Source organism: Mauremys reevesii, linkage group 2 (assembly GCF_016161935.1).
Source record: "Mauremys reevesii isolate NIE-2019 linkage group 2, ASM1616193v1, whole genome shotgun sequence".
NCBI classification, from domain to species: domain Eukaryota; kingdom Metazoa; phylum Chordata; order Testudines; family Geoemydidae; genus Mauremys; species Mauremys reevesii.
The window spans coordinates 255,376,055-255,400,822 of NC_052624.1; the positions used below are offsets into that span (position 1 = coordinate 255,376,055).

Sequence of the window (24,768 nt, forward strand, 5' to 3'; positions counted from 1 at the left end):
TTTGCACTGTATTTCTAATCTGAATTTGTCTAGCTTCAGCTTTCAGCCATTGCATCTTGTTATACCTCATGTTCTTATGTTATGTTCTTTGTCTGTTAGATTAAAGAGCCCTCATGTCTGTTTCCCTTGTAGGTACTTGCAGACTGTGATCAAGTCACCCCTTAAGATAAACTAAAGAAATTGAGATCCTGGAGTGTCTCAAAATAAGGAATTTTTCCAATCCTTTAATCATTCTTGTGGCTCCACTCCAGTTTTCAGCCTCCTTCTTGAATTGTGGACATCAAAAATGGACACAGTATTTCAACAGTGGCTGCACCAGTGTCAAATACAGAGATATAACAACCTCCACACTGCTAGTGTATATTCCTCTGTTTATTTATACAAGGATTGCTCAGTTCTTTTGACCACAGCATCTCACTGGGAGCTCATGTTCAGCTGATTATATTCGAGGACTGCCAAGTCTTTTTCAGAGTCACTTTTTCCCGGAGAGAGTCTCCCATCCAGTAAATATGCCTGTATTCTTTGCTCCTAAATGTACAACCTGACATTTGGCAGCATCAAAACACATATTGTTTGATTATGCCCATCTTACCTATCTACCAGATCACTCTGTTTCAGTGACCTCCTTTAATACTTTATTAATTGAGTCCCATATCAGCTGTTCCATTATTTTGCCCACGATCGATGTAAGGGTGATGGGCCTATAAGTTACCCTGGTCATCCTACTTACCCTTTTAAACTATTAGCCTAACATTATATTTCTTCCAGTCCTCTGGAACTTCTGTGGTGTTCCCAGACTTATTGTAAATCAACATTAATAGTCCAGAGAGCGCCATGGCCAGCTTTTAAAAACTCTTGGATGCAAGTTATCTGCTGATTTAAAAATTTCTAATTTGAATAGCTACTATTTAAAACCATCCGTAGCTACTATTGAAATGGTAAGTATTTAATCATCACCATCACCATCATCATCATCATCTCTTTTTTTTCCAAAAAGATAACAGAACTATTTATTGAACACTTCTATTTTTTTATGCATTATTATGGACAATTCTACCATTTCCATCTAGTAATGGATCTTTTGTTCCTGACATACTTTAAAAACTTTAAAAACTTCTTGTTGTCAATTTAGATTTTAGCCTCTTCAGGGCAGGAATCTTTTATTTTATTTTTCTGTGAAATGTCACTCATGCCTCTGATGCCAAACACATAGTAAATTCTAACCCTATTGTGACATCCCTGCACAAACCTGAGTTCATTTTTGGCTACATGAATCCAGATGGCTGCTATGATGTGGAGTGCTTTTTGCATGTAACCCCAAAGTTATATTATTCTTTCACCCCAAATTTGGAGGACTGGCTACTGTCTCCTTATTGCTTTATAGTGCTAAAGAGAGGGCAACATTCTCCTCAGCTGCTGGAGTACAGTCAAATCTCCAATGTACATCCTTCAGTCATTCCATATGTAGTGTCTCATTGCTGTAAGTAGGAGTTCTGCATACAGAACAAGTACTAACTAAATTAGAGTGCAACACTAAAGATTGAAGAGAAAAATTTAGCCCGTAACATGGTAGTTTTTCCACTTCAATATTCTAAATATACTTTGGAAGACTTCTCTTTTCCTTATGCCTTTTCACCCAGATATGTATATTTAATTGTCTGAAAACTTAAGGGACTACCACACCTTAGTAGCATATAGTATTGGTTTTGCTGATTTGCTGAGATTTCCTTATGCTTCCCATATCCGTCAGTCTAGATTTTACTTAGACTTTCCATCTACGTCTTTTTGTTTATTCAAGGCTCAGAACAACCATTTGCCCCAGAAGTTTAAAGTAGTAGAAATGGAGAGTATTTGTGGTAAATGGAGAAAGCATTTAAGGGGTTAACAATTTTTTCTCACCTGTTTTTCTCATGAATTTTCAGTATTTCATGTGTCTGCTGCAGAAGTTGTTTTTCCAGCTTGTAAGTAGATAATGAATTTTCCAGCAGCTGAATTTCAAGACGGGATGTTTGATTTAGTACCTTAAGGATAAATAAAAGCATTAAAACTTGCAGTGTTCTAGTATTACCATTCTGAAGACTTGAACACTGAGTTACATATTTATTCTACTTTATGTCAGCTTGCATGAGGATTAATTGAAATGGTCAGTTCAGGTTTTGAAATATGTTTTAAACATGGGGCCAGAGCCTGACCTGGTGTAAATTGAAGTCAGTGGAGTTACGCTGGTAAACACAGGCTGAAGTTCTGGCCCCATATTTGTTGCAGAATAATAATATGCCATTAAAAGGAGGGAAACCGTATACAAAACCTCAGACTAAATGTATACAACACATGAATAGATTATAAGAGTACTTGGAAAGGATTTGAACACATGCCAAACTGTTGCATATGATGTTTTGTAACTAGAGCTTTTATGACAGCATTCTTTCAAGATTTCTCTTTTGGAGTGTTGCATGCCCTCAGTATCTGCTTACATCAGGGGTGGGCAAACTACAACCCGTGGGCCACATCCAGCCTGTCAGACATCTTAATCCAGTCCTCGTGCTCCCACTGGGAAGTGTGGTCCGGGGCTTGCATCGCTTCGGTGCTGCAGCTGGCGAGAGGGGACGGGGCTTGCCCCGCTCCACTCAGCTCCCAGAAGCAGTGGCATGTCCCCTTTCCAGCTCCTATGCATAGGGGCAGCCAGGGGGCTCCGCAGTCTGCCCCAGCTCCAAGTGCCACCCCTGCAGCTCCCATTAGCTGGGAACAATGCCCAGTGGGAGCTGCAGGGGTGGTGCCTGCCGACGGGGCAGCATGCAGAGTCGTCTGGCTGCGCCTCCACATAGGAGCCGGAGAGGGGACATGCCGCTGCTTTCGGGAGCTGCTTGAGGTAAATGCTGCCCATAGCCTGCACCCCTGACCCTCTCCCACACCACAACCCCCTGCCCCAACCCTGATTCCCCCTTGGTCCTAGCCAGAGCACCCTCTTACACCCAAATCCCTCATCCCTGGCCCCACCACCTCAGAGCCCACACTCCCCACCCCCCCCCCACATCCCAACACCTTGCCTCATCCCTGATCCCCCTCCCACCCTCCAAAACCCTCAGTCCCAGACTGAAGCATACTCCTACACCCCAAATCCCTCTTCCCTGCCCCTCCTTGAGCCCATACCCCCAGATGGAGCCTTCACCTCTCTCTGCCCCACCCCGCATTGCAACCCCCTTGTCCCATCCCTGATCCCCCTCCTGCCCTTTAAAACCCTCAGTCTCAGACCGGAGCACCCTCCTGCACCCCAAACCCCTCATCCCCAGCCCCACCCAGAGCCCTCAGCCCCAATCAGAGCCCTCACCCCCTCCTGCATCCCAACCCCAATTTTGTGAGCATTCATGGCCCACCATACAATTTCCATGCCCAGATGTGGCCCTTGGGCCAAAAAGTTTGCCCACCCCTGGCTTACGTCAACTCCATTGCATTGTTACGCAGATTGTGTAAATGATAGAGGCCCTGATCCTGCAAGTTGTTCCATGCAGTTGTCTTTGACTTCACTGGGGCTCTGTGCAGGGTCAAAGATCTGCCCTCATGGAACAATGTATAGAGTCAGGCCCTAGTGGGTATAATTGAAATGGCAATGACATTTTTAAATGGAATGTAACAGAATCTAGCAACTCAAGTATAATTTTGCAGCTCAAAAATGAAATGAAAAAGGAAATATTTAGTCAGAATGACAGTAATAATTTCTTACATTGATGTGGCAACTTCCATCCCACAAGGTTCTAAAGCATGTTATCTACAAGAGTACGTATAAGAGAGGGAAGACCACTGCTGAAATGCAACTACTGAATGTGGTGTTAATTTGAAAGTGCACAGAAATGCTATAAAAAAGATTTTTAGATGGGTAATTGTCAATATCATCATGTGATTCTATGGCAGTGTTTCCCCATAGAATCTACCTTATGTAAAAGCACAAAGCAGAATATTCAGTCTAATAATGTCTCCATTTATTTGAAAAATGTTGAGACCCATTCTCTGAGACGCCTTTTCTGCCTTACTTGGGAGGAATGCCATGGAGAAGTGAAGGGTAGGGCTTAATCAGCAGCAAAGGAGAGTTTGGTTAGATATTATAAAAAACTTCCTAACTATAAAGGTAGCTAAGCTGTGGAACAGCTTCCAAGGGAGGTTGTGGAATCCCCCCTCATTGGAGGTTTTTAAGAACAGGTTGGGCAAACACCAGTCAGGGATGGGCTATGTTTACTTGGTCCTGCCTCAGAGCAGGGAGCTGGATTTATTGACCTCTCACGGTGTCTTCTGGCCCTATATGTCTAAGATTCTATTATTCTAAGTGGGGCAGAGTCAAGGCTCCACTATTCCCTGCCCTTCCCCACCCACTCAGGGGGGAGTAAATAGGCACATAACACCCACTGCACCCTGTGCAGACCCAAAGTCTGGGTAGCTCATGCAAAGGGCATTAAGAAGTGTTTCTACACCCCATTGTTCCCCTGCAGGGCATGTAGTCCAAAGTCAAAATCTATTGTCGCAGTTAGATACTAGAATGCTATGTGCAATGGTGCAAAGAACAGATTTGCTCCAACATTTTCATGAATCTCTACTCCATTACAGAAAAGCTCAGGTCACTTGAGAAGGTGGCTTTTATTAACCAATGTATGAAAAAAATAAGCAGCCGAGTAAGACTATTTTGTCATCACCATGTGCATATCATCTCTAGCTAGAGTAAATTAAGTGTCCTCCCTTTGGTAATTGCTATTGTTCTTCTTTATATTGTAATGTGATTATGTAATAATTTGGGAATGATATTGTAAACTTGGGTCAGGACTTGAGTGCAAACAGTATGATCTATCTCAAACAGTTTGCTACAACAAACCAAATAAATACAACACATGAATACATTTGTTTTAAATAAACAGTTTGAATGCATTGCAACTGTTAAAGATACCACAGACTACAAATAGCAAGGGGAAGTCCCTGGAGAAAGAAAAAATAATGTAATGTGAACTGTAAACTGATAGAAAAGTCAAAAGAAAATAATTAGTATCTACTGCCCTATGATAAGCATTAGACTTCAGCTTATATGGTGTTCTGGATAAATTGCTGGTTATAAGAACAGCACATTTGTCTGCTAGTTTGCATTGAAGTTATTAATACTCAGTACCATGGTGGGGGGCGGTAGGCAAGCCTCTGTAAGCTAGGTCCTTTGAAATGGTCTTATATTCATGCCACATTGTAAAACTTTGTAGAATAACAAATGGTAAACTGCATAGCATTTGACAAATGAATGAATGTTTGTCGCTCTCTTTTGGACCTGTAAAAAAAACTCCACATGTACAATAATTTTCAAATGTCTGGAAACATTTCAGAGAAAATAAATAACATTTCTCAAAATAAAGTGGCAAGTAATAATGTAGATCAAAGGAGATATTTTAACCTAAAACTATTTATTTAGCTTGACACTTGTATCATTCACTGTTGGTAGCTGGGCTATTTATTTGAAGTCAAATGCTAGTTAGTTTTTTGGTCAGTCCAGCCTGACAAACACATAAAAAGCTAAATATACCAACCAATCCTCATTAAGTATAAAGAAAACTACATAATGAGAATCAGTCATCATTGCTGTTGCTACCAATAAACAGAAAGTGTATATGTTTCTTGGAGCACCGTGTTGAAATCTACTTTGCGATGATGTGGTAAAAGGAGGAGGTTGGGAAGGTTCTCTGCAGTAAATTCTTGTAGAATATGGCTCTTGGGACAGACCTGGGTTTCAACATCTGTGAGTTTTCTCGTCTGCTCTGCTGTCTGACTTAGGAGACTGGTTCCTATCTCGAGCATGGTGGCTGTGTGGTTCTGAACTGCACTCTGCTGTATCTGGGCCATCTCCGACTTCATGTTTTCCACAATGTAGTTCTCGAGCTGTGAAAGAGAAAAGGTAACAACAAGGGCATTTTAAGGAAAAGTACCAGTTGTGCACACTTGTAATGACAGACCAATGATTGGCTAGGAATCCTACTATAAGAAGAAGTTTCAGATCTCTCACCGAAGCCACCCCTTCCCATCATTCTGTGCATGGCACTTCTTCTGAAGTCAATGGGAGCTAAAACCTATAACATAATAGGGCCATTTGTCATAGTGTTCATGGCCTCAAAGGATGACTAGATCATCTAGTCTGGCCTCCTCCATATCACAGACCCTAAACCACACCCAGTTACTGCTGTGTTGAGCCCATCTATCACCTCACCTGGGTGGTTCTTTAGGGTTCAATCCTGCCTTTACAGAAACAGGAGTTTGTTGCAATTTGCCTTGCAAACAATCACGCACTGAACTTGCAAAGCGACAAAGAACCTGTTAATTCATATGCAAAAATCAGACGGTGTGAATAAGCTCCTATCTTTTTCTAATAGCCTACATATTGCCCCAATGACTACCGATGCTTCCAGAAGTTCTTCTTGCTATATAACACGTAACAATATTATTATTTACATAGTGCCAAAAGTATGTGAAACTCTATACATCATGGTCCCTGTCCTGAAAAGCTCACAGTCTAAATAGATAATGTATGGAAACAGGATCAGGAGAGTAGGGCACTATCAAAAGTAATTGAGCAGTGACATCCAGCATGTGTTTGGTTAGCTCCAGGATTTTTAAAATGTGCATGTGCATCTGTTTTGTTACCACATCTTTGATGGAAAGATTAGGGCTTAGAGGGTTCAGGGCAGCAAGGTGTTTTAAGGGGGAACTTCAAAGAGCAGAGGATGGCGATAGGAGACATTGGAGTCAAGGAGTGATCAGAGAAGCAGGGGACCTTGTGGATTAATTCAATACAACTTCACTGTCACTGAATTCCTCCCAAATAAAAACAAATTTACTTTAGAGTTGTTCGCATGTGAAATGAACACATGCTGATCATTAATAGCCACATTTGATTTAAGACTGACAATTGCTAAAGTTAATAAGAGGTTAATATTAGTAAGAGATTCAGAAAGTACATATGAATGTTACCAATAGGTGACCAATCTAATGATTTTATGAGCTGTTTCAAAACAATTGTTTGTTACAAATAGTAGCCGCAGAGAATTAACAGCTATTGCGGATGGGCATCTCTTGTGCAGCCTGTAATGGATTAATTTATTTTTTTTAGAATCCATTGTAATTGTATAGAGATGCAACAAAACCTAACCAGATCTAATGACAATACATCAGGACTTTAAAGCACTGCAGATTTCTTACCTATGCATGGGAGAAGGGGCATGGTTGTCTTCCCCTCTTAGAGCCACTGTACGTCTCTCAAGCAGTATAAAAGCACTGAAGTCTGGTCCAGTGCCCAGGGCGGGGGGAAAAAAAGCCACAATTGGCAGCACTTCATTCTGTGGTGGCAATTCGGCAGCAGGTCCTTCCCTCTGAGAGGGACGAAGGGACCCGCCGCCTAATTGCCACCGAAGATCGGGACGTGCTGCCCCTTTCCATTGGCCGCCTCAAGCACCTGCTTGCTGTGCTGGTGCCTGGAGCCGGCCCTGCCAGTGCCTAGTTGAGAATTTTCCTATCATGAGGGAGCTCTCAGTTCTTCCCCCTGATCCCATCAGAGGGGGGAAGGAGGCATGTGGAGGTCAGGGCAGTATACAGTTCTAGTCTCCCAATTCTCAGCTGGCCTACCATCCCTTAGGTGCCATGATTAACTGGAATAAGAGAAAGCATCCCATAAGTTGCTCTAAGTTATGCTGATGCTGGAGCAGCTGTGGTGGAGAGGCAGGGGCTGTAATTGGCTCCAAAATGGTTGATGCCCTGAACAGAACTCACTACAGGAGAGAAATCAAGCCCTGTATATGTAAAACAGTGTATATGTTGCTCAAATCTCCTGGAAGGGATGCTGCTGATTCCCATGCCCCAGGCCAGTCAGCAAAATGGTTTCATTGGTTTAAATCCCAGCTGAGGATCTCAAAGTTTCAGTGGGGAAAGCAGCTGACTCAAGTGAGGCTCAGAAGCTTAAAAAGGAGCTGGGCCATGCTAATGAGAGAGAAAGATGGGCATTGTTGACCAGAAACCAGAACAGGGATCTTTGAAGACAGGAGCCACTTCATTGTTACTGTCTGTTGTTGTTGCTTTGATATTGTTTGTGTACAGTTTACAGCCTGTTGAACTGAATGAAGGGGATGTGGCCAGAGTTGTTTCTGGCTGTGTAATCTGTTTGAACAAGGACCCTCTAAATAAATTGGAAACCGCAAAGACTGATTGGTTTGGTTTGGTTTGTTATTTTTAGTCGCCTGGATTATTCTTTCTAGTTGCTTAGACCCTGGCCCCTGCCATAACACACAACAAAGACAGTGCCACACTGGAAAATGCGGACTTTGTTTCTGACTTACACAAGCATTGTACTAACATCTTGTTTAATGTCTTCTACACAGTATTAACATGAAAATGCAGTGTCCTGGATCCAGCTGCTATAGATAGATGCATCTCTGTTTTAATCAATGGAGCCATGACAATTGAATCCACTGAGGTTTCTTTTACACACATCAGTACTTTTTTTCTATAACTGATCATATTTATGGTTAGCTGATGCCCAGATCTTAGTCACGACTATTTGACTTAGTAATTCGTTTTTAATCAAATTGGACCGGCTTCTGTAGCAATGAGCATGTTTCACTGTGAAAGGTGAGCTGCGCAGCTAAGCAGTAAGAACCAGATGTAGTTGATTTAGAGACTGAGGAAGGGAGCAGGAGTCAAACATACAATGTGTGATTAATAAGCAGGGCTGCTTTCATCTTATCTATAAACATTCCTGTGGAGATGGATAACTGTTAAACACATTCTGATGAGCTACATCAGCTGAGCTCAGAAAAGATTTGCAACAAATTTGATTGTCCACATACATCTCCTACTGATCTTAGCATGTTTACAGAAAAAGATTGCTACCTCAAGGTTAAATATTTTATGAGTAAGAATGATTAAGATCTGATTTTTCAGCCTGGAAAAGTGCTGAGCACTCGGCCTGACAGAGTTATAAAGTAGATGTCTCAGAATCCCAGACCACAACAATGTTTGCCTGAGCTGCCAAGTTGCCCCTTTGATTTGGGTATTTATAGAGCGCTTGAGTGTAATAGTCAAAATATTTATAGTTTTACCACTGAATAATTTGATAAGTAATAAAACAAAAGTGATTAACAATGGAGGCACAATTCGTGTGTGTGTGTGTGTGTGTTTGCAATGGAAGGTTCCAGGTATCCATTACCAGAATGAGTTTGTTCTCGTCACAACTAGGACACTGTAGAGGCTAAAGATTTTGAGCTAGTCCAAAGGTGGTTTTAGTGGGCCATGATGATTTTACACAGTGCTTTATGTTCAGCTATATTATGAAGGTACTTTTTATGCAGCACATGAGCCAGGGCCATTGTGTATTTAGCCAGTCTCTTGCTCCTGTTTGGCTTTCTTTAACCAAGACATTTACTTCTCTCCAACCTGTCCCCTGACAGAATGGTTATAAATATTCCACATGAAAGTGCCACTGGAATGAGACACATCTGAAACACTGGGCCCCTAAATAGGATGTCCAAATTCCTTCCTTGCCTCCAGGGAAGTTACAGTACAAGTTATAATGGGATACTACCACAACAGAAATTTCTTTCTGTGTTGACCTCCTCCATTAGGCCAAGTTGGGAGACCAGGCTCCTACAGCAGCTGGGAGAGCAGAGCTGGAACTAGGCATCTAAAATTGTTGTGAGTGTCACAGTCCAATGAATAGAGAAGATGGAAGAGCTGGAGTAGGGAAAAACGTTTGAAACCCTGTGAAGAAACCACTAGCAGAAGGGGGTGGGGAGAGGGTTGTTTAAATGAAGAATTCTTCAGTACATCACAGAATCTTTATTTGACAGTCACTATAAACAAGACCATGATGAACATAGTGTTCATTGGTTGCTCCCTGCATTCATTAAACTGTGTATAGTTTATACACTATTGCTCACCCTATGCATTCAAAATATCCAGAGTCAGGCCACACAAACACACACAAATCAGAAGTTTGGCTTAAAATCGCAGTTAAAAAAATAAATAAATGCAGTATTCTTTTTAATCTGTCTTCTTGTTTCTGAATTTTTATGGCTTTTTAGGGTCATGTTTTCAAGCTCTTCTCCACATTCTGAGGGTGAGAATTTTTTTTTAAATGGAAGCACAGAGTATCATATATTCATCTAACTCCAGGAGACAGGACTTTGAGAAAAACATCAACTATGGCAATATAAGGCAAAATCATGAGAGCTGGCAGCACTGTTTATATTTCTGAATAAATAGACTGTTTGCACAAACTATATGAAGAACTAAACTTGAAATGGGGAACTTGGCCCTTATTGGAGTGAAAATTGACTACAGCCAGGTAAATTATTGCAGCAATGACATATTGAATGTATACAGCTGTTTTTCCTGTTCAGGAATTAGCCACAAAAAGACTTCATCTTTTAAAAAATGTTTGTAATTCAAGATGATTCAACAGTAGTTTTATGAACATATCTCAGCCCTTGGATTGTTAGGAACTATTTGCTGAGATTAGGAAAGGAGGAACCTAGGATTCAGTAATTTGGTCATAAAATTAATCAGCCTGCCTGAAGGTTTCATTAAATTAATTCCCTTCCCACTTTCTCCCATTTCTTTTAGCTTGCTGATTAACTAGAATCCTGGTCCCACTGAAATCACTGGCATAATTCCCATTGACTTCAAAAGGGCCAGGATTTCACCCATTATTTTTATTACAGAAAACCAGAATTAATTAGATTTATTCACAGTCAAAACTATGGGCCTGATCCAATGCCCATTGAATTTTTTTTGTTTTCTCAGGGAACTTTGGATTGGACCATGCATGTATTATTGACTAAGAGGAATAGCAGCTATTAGTTAGCAGCTGATTAAAGGGATACTTACACAAAAGACAATCTGAATGGATTTACAGCAAGCGACACACAAAATCCCATTCAGAAAAGCAAACAAACTTCAACCATTTGAGGTTTAACACTTTTCAAGAACTACTTAATCACACATTTAACTTAACATCATTCTCCATAGAGATTCTCCATTAAGCTTCAAATATATAAATAACACATGCATGAAACATCATTTTAGCAAGTCAAGACACTTTATGCATTCTTTATTTCTCTAATATTTCCTTGTTTGCACACTACCGCTTTATACTTTTTATTTAAGTTGCCCTGTGTCTTAAAAAAAATAAATGCAGGGTTGTTGTTTTTTTTGCTATACCCTTCTTTCCTGGAATATATCTTTATATCCAAAATGGTTACTCTTTCTATTAATTCAGCTGCATCTGCTTTCAGTACTGCTCACTAAATTGTTACAGGAATTTTCAGCAATGTGGGATTACTCAGTTGGATGCATAATAGGGTTGTAACTTTCTCAGAAATAAAACTGTCAGGAAGTTCAGCATAATTGTTTAATAAACATTCCAGAGGATTTTGCATTAGGACTATCTAACTTTTACTGAATAATGTTTATTGAATAGTCTTCATAGAAACCATCCAAATACTATTAGGAATATTAAAATGGAAACAGTAACTTCGGACATAAGTAAATGATCATAACTTCTGGCAGAAGACATAAATAAAATGAGAGATTTTTCTCTTGCTTTGATCAAGGGACTAGTTATTTTAGTTTACTCATACTAATTATATAGTAAGGATTGCTGTGGCATCCAGATGATGTTATATTCACACAGTGCCTGTGTATGAGAATGCAGATTAATATAACAAATTACTGCCACTAGCCAGGCACCACACAGGATTTCAGAAAGTATAATGAAGAACATGCATTAATGATAAGCTTACAATCACTACCCTGCTTATCTGTCACCTCAAAAGTGAGATGGGAGAACATGAAAGGTAAAATTTAGAGACCTATAGAATTTAATGGGCTGAAGTATTCAAAGCTTTTTTAGAACTGTAAGGGTTGGGGAAGAAATTTAAAACTGAGAAATGGAACCTTGGTCATATGTATATCAGAAAGGCATGGATGACAGTTACCATGTGCCAAAGACAGGAAAATGCCCTAAGGTTTCTAATGCATTTCTTTGCAAAGTATCCCCTCAAGAGTCAGAGGCTTGGAGTTCAATGGCGATGAGGCTATCCGGTGTGGCAGATCCACATAGAAGGGACCAGTTTGATGCACAGAGCAGAACCCATCCTGCTATTGATTCCATCCCATTGCAGGTGCTCCATGGAGGGCATAAAAAGAGAGTTAATGATCCTTCAAGCACCACTGACTCCTTCTGAGGTCTCTGCAGGGAAATCTGCGGGGTCAGCAAGTGATGATCACAGAGAACAATTAGTTCACAGTCCTTCCCTATGTGCCCCACTCCCAGATTCACTGGGGTGTCCATGGGAGGGGATGCAGATGAAGCAGGGAAAGATCCATGTGAGGAAGAAAGCATTTGATGATCAGGCCCCAGTGTAAAGTACAAAAAGGAGATGTACACTAACTATATGCCAATGTATTTATCGCTGCTGGGACTAAATCATGAATGGACTAATATGCAAATAATCTCTCAGGAAGGACTATTGGGATATATAGTGTGCATACTAGTACTGGAAAGGAATAGTTGATTATGAAACATTACCTAAGTGTTTGTGGTTTTGAGTTCCAGGATTTCAGAAAAAGAACCACTCTAATCAATCAGTAATTCTAATGCCTGCTTTGGGAGAGGTTTGGCTACAGAAACTCTATTTCCTTTTGACTTCTATTGACTCTAATATACCCAGAGTTCAAAGCCTTTATTAAGGTAACAATAAAAGTAAGCCTTGTTGGATTGTGTGAGTTATTCTTTCATGATATTAGATTATTCTTAAGGTATTCAAGCCATATATTATTTTGCATTGCTATTAGCTCTAATACCTTAATAAATATGTGTAATACCATTGAGAGAAACATAACTTCGAATTACCTCACTTTTGTGCATTTAAAAACATAACCCTAGACTACAATAATGTAGTTTTCCAAATGATATTCTATGAGAAAAAAATGAACAACTATCATTTACCTACTCAAATAAATGGACTCACTACTTCAGCCAATGTAAATTATGTCACTACCTTGCCTCTTTTGGAGCATGGTATACACCAACTGAGCATCTGGCCCAGTGTGGCTGCATCTTTATGTTAAGATTTAAATAAATGCATGAAGTGTGTTTGAATGTCCATGCCACTGCAAATTTAAATCAATACACATTGGAATGGAAATATTCATAACTTTGTTATTTTTAAGCCTAGTCTCTTCAGATGTATGAAGGGCACTTGTTCCTAGGAAGGACTAAGTCCTTGGCATTATGTATGTTTAAAATCACACTCATACTATTGCATTAATGTAGAATTACAATTAGTTTACCAAAAAGAGAGTGGTGCTTCACCGCATATGTTTGATTTGTATCTCTAATGTGAGATTTAAATAAACACACTGAGTGCATTTGTCTGAATATTTTCATATGTACATGGGATCACATGTACAAATAATCACTTTGTGTTTATTTTAATAAGTAATCACTGAAATAAACACAGCTGCATTTGCAATATGTGATTTTCAAACACATATTGCTTTGTTATTTCTAAGCCAGATGATTTCCAATATATTAAAGGCACTTGTCCACATTGAGAACTAACTTAAATCCATAGTAAGTTTGAATTAAGTAAAACTTTTGTTATGAAAGAAAAAAAATCATGCAAAACAATCCATTTTTTCATGTTCAGATAAATAGTTCTGTCTGGTCATTTTTTATTTATTTCAGTCCAAAGTTCAGAGTTTCAAAGTTCAGAACCAAAATTTCTACAATAAAATCATCTTTAGACTAAGAACAAATCTGGTAAATTTGACACCAAAAGTATTTTGCCCCCAAAAATTGCCATGGAGAAGACAACAAGGAGCCTTTATTTACTCTCTTGTACGTAATACAGGAAGAGAACTCTCAATGAGCTGAAAACACAACAAATTTTAAGTGGATAAAAGGATACTGTTTTACATAATACACAAGAATAATGGGTAAAAATTTCTGCTGCAGAATGTTATTGATCAAGTGCATTGGGGTCAGATCATGATAACTTTACTCACACTGAAGAATACCTTACACCATAAGTCACCCCACTGAAGTCAATGTTCATGGGTAAAAGTACTACTCAAAGCAAGTAAAGTTATTGTAATATGACCCTTTGTGCTTTTTATTTAGTCATTAGACTTTAATGCCTTAACAGCACCTCTAGTAATGCTAGCCAGGATAAAGTTATGAGGGAAAATCAATACTCTTGTTTCAGGATATGAGCAGATCCCCAGCTCGGTTCACCCTATGGTATAATAACTGGACAATTTATGGGTTTGGGTACGTTGAGTTTCACTTCCTCTCAAAGCATCTGGCATGTCCAAGGACAGGCCACTGAACTAGATGGAGTATTGGTCTGTACCAGTTTGATGATTTGATGTGTAAGTCTGTAAGGAATTTGGACATCTTTGGTAGGTGCCCAATTATTCAGGCTTTGTATTGGAGAGGGGAAATACACCCAGAAAGCCTCTTTGCTTTTGGGCTAATACCTAGAAAACTGGGAGACTACTTGCCATTTCTAAAGTATGATTAACTGCGGTTATTACAAGCAGCATATGAAACACTAAAAGGGCCAGTTTCAATGACCTTTATTAGAATATTGCATCTCTTATTTATTTATCATTAAAGTGTAATAAAATCAATAAGCAGCATAATTGAGAATCATGTCAGACGTGATGGAATGGTCCCATAAGGGAGCCATTTATTAAAAGAAGAAATCAGAACAACATGTTCATATTTATCCTGCTATTAGTGAATTTATGGTTTAAAGAAATTTCCAGTTTAATATTAACCTTTACAAATTCGGCTAGAGGGCCAACTATATTTTTCTTCATCTAATGTTCCAAACCACTTAATTATATAAACACAGCTCATCTCTGATTATACAGTTGGCTGCAAGTATGACCCATCACTAGTATATGATGAAGTGGGAGGCATTAAGTGTAGATGAGGCAACATGCCTAACATCTCACCCTGAATAAATAAGAAGAACAGTTGTTTTATTTCACACAGTATTTATCCACTACAACAAAGAACCAATTCCCTTTGGCAAAGATACTCAAAATATATGGCAAGAATTGTTTTTTGAAAGTGACTTATCCTGGAATGAATTCCACATAAATGAATATTGAATACCTTAGGGCCTGATCCTGCAAATGCTTGCTACTGAATATAGTGCTTACTACCAGGTTAGTCCAAATGAAATCGCCTCCTTGCTTCATTATGTGAGGCCTGTGAAGTATGCAGTCGCAAGCTGCATATGTTGTTTTGGCTACCATACAGCATTATTAACTTATATCTAAACTTCCAATTAAGCAGGGAGAATTTTAGCATAGTTTGTACGACCATATGTAACTTTTGGTTGAAGTAGTTTATGTTGCACTTGCTAACATAGCACCACTAGTTTTTGCTGCAGTTGTTTTTTATTCTGTTCAGGTTCTTATGCCATGCCAATCACCATGGCAGCTAAGTGCCTTGTTGACATCCAGAGGGAGGTTTGCAAACACTTTCAGAGGCTACGTTTACACTATGAGCTAGGGGTTTGAGTCCCCTGCTCACGTACACACACTTATGCTAGCTGCTATCGAGCTAGCATGAGTATACATAGCAGCGTAGACACGGTGGTAATTTTTAAAGCAAAAGTAATGTCAGTTCACACCATTGACCACAGTACATGAACAAATTCAGTTCACTAATGCCACTGGGTTGCCAGAGATGGAGTTCTTATCCTTATTATGGAGCCAAGCAGGGCTGGCACTGGTGTGTGACATCTCCACTGGTCCACAATGACTTGAAAAGTGTCAAACCTTTTTGGGGCTCTGTCCCCTGGCAACCCAAATGTATCAGGCAGGACAGGTGGGCTGGCATAGCAGGGGAATTTATCTTTGCCAAGCATAGTGTTACTTTTGCTTCACATTGGAAATGGGGGAACAGAGTGTGATTCGGAGTCACAATGTGATTCATAGTCTGCTCCTGGAGCAGTACACCATGTTTCTGCTTCCCTGTGGCAAAGCCCTAAACAAGCTGGGAAATACCAGAGGGGCCAAAGTATTTGTAGGCAACTGAGCTCTTCTCTGCTCAATAAGTGTGGGTTGGTTGGCAGGCTCCAGAACCTAATGCCCAGAAAAAAAGTTTCTATTTACAGTGCATGAGAGAAAGAGGCCTTTAATAAAGACCCCTGCTCACTCAAGCTCCTTGTCCTTCCATCATGCTCACCAGGTTAATCTTATGGTGAACAAGTATCTTTCTCATGCAAAACTTGCTTGAATTTCACCTAGCATTCTTGTCTGGTAGCACTTAATATGGCAATGGGTAGAGGCTGCATAGACTGTAAAATTCTTGCCTCTGTTCAACCCCTGGAGGTAGAGAGGTCGTTTGCTGAACTACTTCAGATTATCAGCAATGAACATTTAGGCAAAGGATTATTTATTCTCACGTGCAGTATTTATGTGCACACATCATTCCATTAATTTACACATAACACACCTCAATTATAGTTTCTTAAAATTGGTGGACAGTAATTTTTGTTGGTGTCCTGTAAAGCCTGCACATATTAATGGTTCTCAACTTTTAATACAACAATTTGAAGCACAAATGGTTTAATGACGAACATCCTAGATACATGTTAACGTTTACATCAGTTCTACGAGAAATATTTGAAAATGGTATCAAATTCAATACACCTCTGCTGGAATCACTTTATAAATTTAAGGCACAAATAAACTAAACACTTCCAGAAATAACTATGGCAGTAAATTAGTAATTTCAGCTTTCCATAGAATGATAAAAAAGTTAAATACTAGCGGAAATCACAGTACTTTTTCTTCTCATTCTCAAAAATTCTACATCCTTATATTAGCTTCTAAGTGCCAGACCTGGCTTCATTTACTTTTAATGAAAACTGTATGTGTAACTCTTTGCACAGTGCTAAAACACACTCTTCCATAGAAACAAGGTTTTTTTAATACCCTTGTGGAGTCAATTTCCTAAGTCTGTGACAATTGATGAGTTAAGAGAATTTCATTGTAATTATACAACCAAATATAATTTTATAACTATTAGAATGAGAAACATGCATATAAATCTCAAAGTGCTGAAATCAATATTGTGAATTCAGCTTATTCTACCTGCTGGAGTTGCTTGGTCAGACTTGCAGAAATGAGGTGGAAATCTGTGTATAAAATAAGGAAGTGCACACTTGCATCAACGGGTACAGGCTGATGGATTGGAAAATCCCTGTACAGTCAGGAGGTATCGACCTGAAGTTTGCTGAGCCAAACAATCAGAATATCAAGCACCCAATTATTGTAGGGAAAAGGCTACAGAATTTAATAAGGATGAAACCAGTAGGATTCCATAGAACTGGTAGAGTTTAATAGAAAATGACAACCCTTCATAGGTTTAAAAAGCTCTCATCGCAATTAAATTTCTATATGATGGTTCAAAAAGGCAAAGCAAGTTGTATTACGCTGAAAGGGGCTAATGGCCCTGTGTCTGGAATCTATGGGCTCTCCACTAAGCTTGTGAGAGAGTGAAGGTGTTCATCTATGCCCAACTCTTAGCACAGACTTCCTTTTAACAAGAAGAAATCTGATTTGGCAGTTTTCATTCCTTCCTGCCTTTTAGTAAATACATGTCAGACAGGTCTATGAATTCACAGAAGTTCAACAAACTCAAAATATAATTGGAGAGGCACACAAACCTCTTATGTACCTCAGGACTGTACCAGGGGAATCCTGTGAGCAGTGACTGACGTGCAGGGGAAGGAAGGAGAGGTCACCTCCTCCTCATCCTGGCTTAGGAGAACAGCACTCTCTCTACAATTTCCCCTTTCCCTTGACTGTTGGGGATGAGAGCTTCCCCTCCTATTTCAACCCACTTTAACAATTGGTCCAAGAACCTCAAAATTTTACCTGGAACTCATGTTATTCCATGGAATTCACCTTGTATCACATGGGATCCCATGCTAGAGAGATGGAGCTTTTAGGCTCCAATACCATATCTGGTCTCCCACTGCTAATGGTCTTTTCCTCTCCTCATTAATATTGATGTGTGGTTCCTGTTACTATTGTGAGCATCAATACAGAGATTCACAAAGATATAGATTTCTCTCTCTCTCTCTCTCTCTCTCTCTCGCGCGCGCGCACACACACACACACACACTCTCTCTTGTGGCATGTAATCGTTGAAAAACATCTGGTTTTATCAGAAAAAATAAAAAGACTGATTCCAGTCTCGCATTTACCAGATCTGTGCACAGCAAGAGAAGGTGGAAGATAATCATCCCTAAGTAAACTTGAATTGAGACATGACTCCATAAAACATCAATAAATTCTAATTAAATGTACAGCAGATTGGCTTTTAAAATAGCAATCAGACCATTTCTCACCATCAGAAATAAGGAGTTTTGTTAGGTAACAGCTGTATAAATCTACTTGAGATCTATGATAGTCACTGGCTATGCATTGCTGCAGTAAGAGGAGGCTGTGGGCATTCAGCTATGAGCTCTTTAGTGAAATCTACTCCAAATATCATTCTAAATGTGAGCATCTTCCCATTGAACAAAGAAACAGGCTCACAGCTTTGCTGTCACCAACCATCTTCCTACTTTTCCTAGGTAAGTGGGGCGGCAAGACATCAAAACTCACTCAACCAATCATTTAGATGCTAAATGTTTGTTTTTTTTGAATCTTCACAGCATTTCTAATTATCTCTCAGTGATAATGAGGATGCCTTTATTATTTGTATTCCAGTCAGTTCAGGGTCCCATTGTGCAACACAGTTTACAAATACAGAATAAAAGAGACCCTGTGACATTATTAATGTGACAACAACTTGACAGAGCAAGAAGTTAAAGATGATAAAAGTCACTGATATTTCAATTCAGCCCTTCACTTGGATCTTGTCTAAACATCTAGCTTTTATAATTGGCTTCACTTTCCTGGACCCTTTTCCTACAGTCTGTTTCAATTTTACTATACACCAAAACTAGATAGTGTGTAATAATAAAACTATTTTATATTGCCAAGTAAAACCTCATCCAGATGATCCATTTTGTAATCACTCAGAACCATTTACAATGTAATCGGAAATACATAAAACACTGTATCAAGATAATAGGACTATTACATAAAAAGAAAACATTCAAAGCCCTTGGAGCTCACTGTTACACTTCAGAATCAGAGCTGGCCTGAGTAGCAAAGTTCAGAATCACATCCAGATATTCCTACAGTTCTCAGTATTTGGATGCAGGACTGTGGCTCTGCCTCATTTCTATAACAATAGCCATGTTATGCTGAGCTTCTTTATGAGTAACAGCTGCTAGTTTTGATTTCATTGAATCTGTGAATGCAGTACATAAATGCAAATGTCATGGTCATCAGCTAAACCACACATATTCAACATCAGGGCTAGGAATTAGGACCAAAATTTCATGGCTACAGCCATGTCAGCTAAAGAAGAATCTCCATTTCCAGTGCTCACTAGTATTGGGTTTAAAACCATTTGTGTCTTCTTTATTGGCTAAAGAATAATAATAACAATTAAAAAAACAGAGAGAGAGAATGTGATCATGAATCCTAATGAAAGCAGTAGTTTGCATACTCACTAATACTTATGCATACTGCCCATTAGGTGGCAGTAATATGCACTCCCATTAGTTAGAACTTTAAGGTGTGCTAACCCCTTCACTGCTGATACATGAAATCTCTTGAAGGAGCATTGTCTCAATCCTTTCTGTCCTCTCTAAGATACCCCAGACAAGCTGTATATTAGTTTTTCTTCTGTTTTTGCAAACCACATATTGTTGATGGCTCTAAGCAGCAAAGTGGCTCAGAAAGGGCTCAGAATTTGGAAAAGGAAACCATGTCTCGTTCATCATGATCCCTCTTGCTTCTAGATTCAGTGGAAGACCCTGAGTATGAGATCCACAGGGTTCTGAGAGACTAGAGGTGGTATTCCAGGAACAGGGAGTAGCTTCTGGACACAGCATGCTCCACTCTACAGGGAATATTTTTTCCAGCAAAAATTTACATTGGTGTCACTGCTGATGGAACTAGCATTAACTTGCTTTTGTGCCTGCAGCACCTCTTGGAGGAGAACATGGTGTGCAGGTACCAGAGCCAAGGGAGCCATACTGTTAGAAGAGAGAATTGGAGAGCATGGCCCTAAATGGAGATAGGCCAGGGACATATGGTTCTGTGGCTCCCTTTCTGTGCTGGCTCAAAGTCCTTTGCATTAAGGGGAAGATGCGATTTCAGTTCTGTGTGTTCTAAATTTGGGGAGCCTGCTTACATTAGTTATGGATGTATCTGTGGAAAGAAAGCAAGTGGCCCCTGTATCAGAGCAAGACATGAAAGATAGTCAAGGGGTGAAATCTTAGCCCCGTGGAAGTCACTGGGAGTTTTGCCACTGACTTCAGTAAGGTCAGGACTTCTTTCTTCATGCTTTATGCTATTTGCATTTTAGTTTTCTGTTCTAAACCTGGCCCAAATAATTTCTCAAAGCTTATCAGAATGCCATTGTTTTAATATACAGTGAGCCCTCTGCAATTCCAAACTTCCCCGTTACAGTATAATGTATTTGGTAATGAGTTTTGTCATCGTACTGTAAATCGATTACCATGTTATCCAGGATTATTTTCTTCTAAACTGTATGCTGTTAACATTAGTGCAAATGTATGCAAAGGGATTTTTAACCATTATTACGTTTGGAATAAACTACGGGCTTCTAAACATGAAAAGGAAGCTAGACAGTAAAGTGCTTCTGTTCCAGCTGAAGTAAGTTATCATCCTTCCATGAATTCCCAGCTGTGAGGAAGGAGGAAAGGCACATTTCTGCATGCGGTGCAAAATGGTTCATGACTTTCACCATCATGAAGATGAAGGTGGCAGGAATGTTTATTTTGTTACCCTGATCCAAATCTGCAGTAAATGATGCTACCAAACAGAATTCTTTAATTTATTCACAGACTGGTGGGTCCACCGTTCAGGGGGTTTCTTTAACAGGGAAGACTATAGAGATGATTATATAGAGATGAGCCTGAGCTGCAAAGTTCCAGACTGTATCTGAACTTCCCCAAAGTTCACTGGTGTTTGGATCCTGGGTCGTGGTTAAAGCCAGTCTCTAGAGACACTCAGCAGCTCTCTTGGCAGCCCTTTAACCCAGCTGGCTGCAGCAATTACCCTGCTTTTTTTCTCTCAGCCAAAACAGGGTCCTCTCCAACAGCAGCCACCACATCTACAGAGCAGCAAGGCAAGAATTTTTTTCTTTCTAACCATTATGCTGATAACATACTGTTAGCTGAAGAAGCAACTCAGCAAGAAGAAAACATAAGGTCAGCCAATCAGATCTCCATTTCTAGGGAGGACTTTATCGCATGGCCACAGAAAGACAGATAACAAACCTCAAAAAAAAAGTTCCCAAACTTGAAGCTCCTTATCAAGGCCTGCAGCCCTGGGATCAGAGGACAGGGCATTTCTCGCTTTCTGTTCTGTTGCTGTTATGAGCACTTGTGTGAGCCTATATGACCAGGGACAGAGCAGGGCCTCTGCACCATGGCACACATACATATTTGAGGAACTGCTCAGCTGGCATTTGTGAAAGCAGAAATTCAAGAGCTGTAGAAGGAAAAGGCCTCATAGATCCTGTCCAAATTCCCTCCAGATTTCAATTGTCCCTCCTTGGGAGAGGAGAGTGAGAAGAATCCAGCCACTCTTCCTCTAGCCCTTATAAGATTCCTGAATTTAAAAAAAAGCAGCTGCATGGAATACAATTTTGAACAGCAGCAGTCCCAATTGGCCCTGATAAGGGAGAGCAAGAGAGACAGAGGAACTCAAGAAGATCTTGGCCCATTCAAGTTAGCAGCTTACCAAAGTAAATACAATTAATTCATAATCATAGTGATATTTTTTGCGAGACAGTAATGCATTGTTGGGGATCAGGATTTCTGGGTTCTATTCCTGGCTGTGGGAGGGGAGTGTAGTTTGGTGGTTAGAGCTGTGATTACACATGAACTAACCAAGCACATAGATTTGGCACATTCCATGTGAATGGCAATATGACTGAATGGAAGAGACTTGATTTTGTTATATTAGCCAGTTCAACTTCTATTTCAAGCCTTGCCAGAAATGATTTTGTGCAATAGCTCTGTCACTGTATTTGTAAAATGGAGTGTGGAAGCTCATACTGATACCTGGCCACCTCCTAATTTGGGGGTATTGGCCTTGAATAATAAGAAGGGCTATGAAGTGCATGGAAATATAAGCAGCAGTTTGAAGAATAGGTGATATCTGAACTCTTGGCTCCTAGCCCTGCCACTGAGAACTTTTCTCATGCCTAAAAGTTAGCTTGATGAAGAGTCTCACTCTGTTTCTCTTGTGGAATATCCCACAAATTCTAGTACACTTGAGAGCTCTGATATCCTTTTTCAAAATATAGGGCAAAAGCTGACTTTCTAATGATAGCCACTGAGTGGAGTGACACATACACACTCAATCACACAATCTGAGTAACATGCTACATAAGTCATGCTACATAAGTGGTGATAGAAGACTAGATATTTGTTACTTAGCCATATATTGTTTTGGCATGGTTTGTAAATATTCTCAACTATGAATTTAATGTCTCAGTACTTTATTTTTTGGTTCAGATATGAAACTAGCCCCTTTAAATATTATTTCCCATCTTAATAACACGTAAGAAGCTTCTGACAAATCATTAGTGCAGTTAAAAAATGAAGCCACCAGTGGGCAAATGTAAAGTATGGCTAAATTCTAGAATACATTTGATTTATGCTTTTAACAAAGCCAGAGACTTAGCTCACAACATACTGTAGATCAGCAGAACCAGCACAAAGAAGAATGTTCAAATCCTTTACTGCAAAGACTCTTGCTAATCTCTGTCTTTTAACACATGGTTTGGAGAGCAAGAGTAGTAAAAAGGATTTTTAATATAAACTGTCTCTGAAATGTTAATAAGTTTGGCATTTCATGTTATTTCCCTTTTATTTAAAGTCTATTGAATTCTTGCATATGTTGTACAGCTTTTACCGGGAAAGGAGTAAGATGAATGTTAGAAAATACATGTACAGTATATAATTGGCTCCAGTGGAGTTGGCAATTTGGGAATATACTAAAGGGAATAATCCTGCATTGGCAGGGGATGAACTAGTGACCTAATCGGTCTAGTCCATGTCTAATTTCTAGGATACTATGAATAATTGCTTTTTAATACATCAACAAAAGGAATACTTAAAAACTTGATTTAAGAAAGTACTGTTAATTGAAAAAGAATTCAAAAAAATTAGTTTTATATAAAATGTGACCAGAGAATGACACAAATTTTACCTTCTCTTCCTTGGTCACCTTAGTTAATTTTAAATAATTACAAAGTTATGTTAAGAAAAACAGGGAAAAGAAAATAAGTCCTAAATATTATATTATAAATTATAACTTTCTAATGATTCTAGAACTGTATAGAAAATCATCCATATGTAAAATTCAAAGGAGAGGTCATTGTTTCTAATAGAAACAAGTTATTTCTATTTTTAAAATATTATCACAGAAGATCACAATTACTGCTGAAGACTCGCCTGCCACACTACTTCCATATGCCCAAACTGGGATCAAATATGCTATGCAAACTGGTACCTTCAAATTTGTTTAAAATTGCATTTGTTCCCACCAAGTCAGTAAACACATCAAGATCCTATTGTAACTAAGGGAAATTAAATCTGTTCATGAAAATAACTTAAAGAAGATTAAATTTGTGCAGTTTTTCCAACCTAAATAACTAACCCAATATTTTCATTCAGAAAAACAAATATGATCACTAACAAACAGAACTGAACATTGTAGGAATTTAAATCCATATTTTGCCATCAGCTTAGAAATCATACTTTGGTTTGGAACATTTTTTTTAACCTACTGTCCTTAGTAGGTTAAAACATCAAAGACTGGATATATATGAAAGAGGAGAGGGGAAATTTTCAGCATTTTTATTTTGTTTACTTTATATGCTTGGGCATTATGTGTCTAGTCCATGTCAGCTTTCTTTTTTCTTATTTCTCTGCATGAAGGGTCTAATCCTGGTCCCACTGAAGACAATGGCAAAATCCTACCAATCAAAATGGAGCAAGTGATTTTTTTTCTTTACTGGTCATCTTCATTTTTTACAAGGCAGTTTTATACAACTTTTCTGGCTCTAAATATCCATAGAAAAAGAGTTATTAAAAAAAAGACCAAGTAGAACTTCTCTAATTTACATTTACTGGGAAAAACCCAGCATCTGCTAGTCAGCCTTGATAAGAAGTGGGGAGAGACAGCTTCTTACATGTTATCAATTGATGGTGTGTGTGTGGGGGGGGAGGCGGTTGCATTATTAAGTGTGAACAATCCTACCTACTCCAGCTAGTGAACTATTATTTAAAGAGCAAGTATAGGCAAAGGCCAGCAAAATCATAACTTCAGCAAGTAAAAAAATGTGGAGATGACCACAAGCCATAAATCTTAATCCAGATTCAAACTTCCGCAAAGGTCAGGGATGTTTGGATCTGGGGGGAGAATAGAGGTTCTACCATTGCTAAACAAAACAGAGGAATGTCAAGGGCACCATACCTAAGATCACCACACAAAGGACCCCTCCAGTATGAATCTCCCCTCATCTCTGTAGAAAGAGGGCCCTAATACTAGCAAGGCATGGGTCTCCTT

General features: G+C 39.2%; 1 protein-coding gene across 3 annotated transcripts in view; it reads right to left on the reverse strand.

The window, feature by feature from the left end:
• Nucleotides 1-24,768, reverse strand: part of ANGPT1 (angiopoietin 1) — a 275,560-nt gene that overhangs the window by 100,345 nt on the left and 150,447 nt on the right. For all 3 annotated transcript variants that reach the window (XM_039526223.1, XM_039526224.1, XM_039526222.1), the window contains 2 exons: nt 5,746-5,901; nt 1,900-2,021 (listed from right to left, as the gene is read on the reverse strand). In XM_039526223.1, the coding sequence (XP_039382157.1) occupies nt 1,900-2,021; nt 5,746-5,901 (278 nt within the window). The remainder of the gene's footprint in view (nt 1-1,899; nt 2,022-5,745; nt 5,902-24,768) is intronic.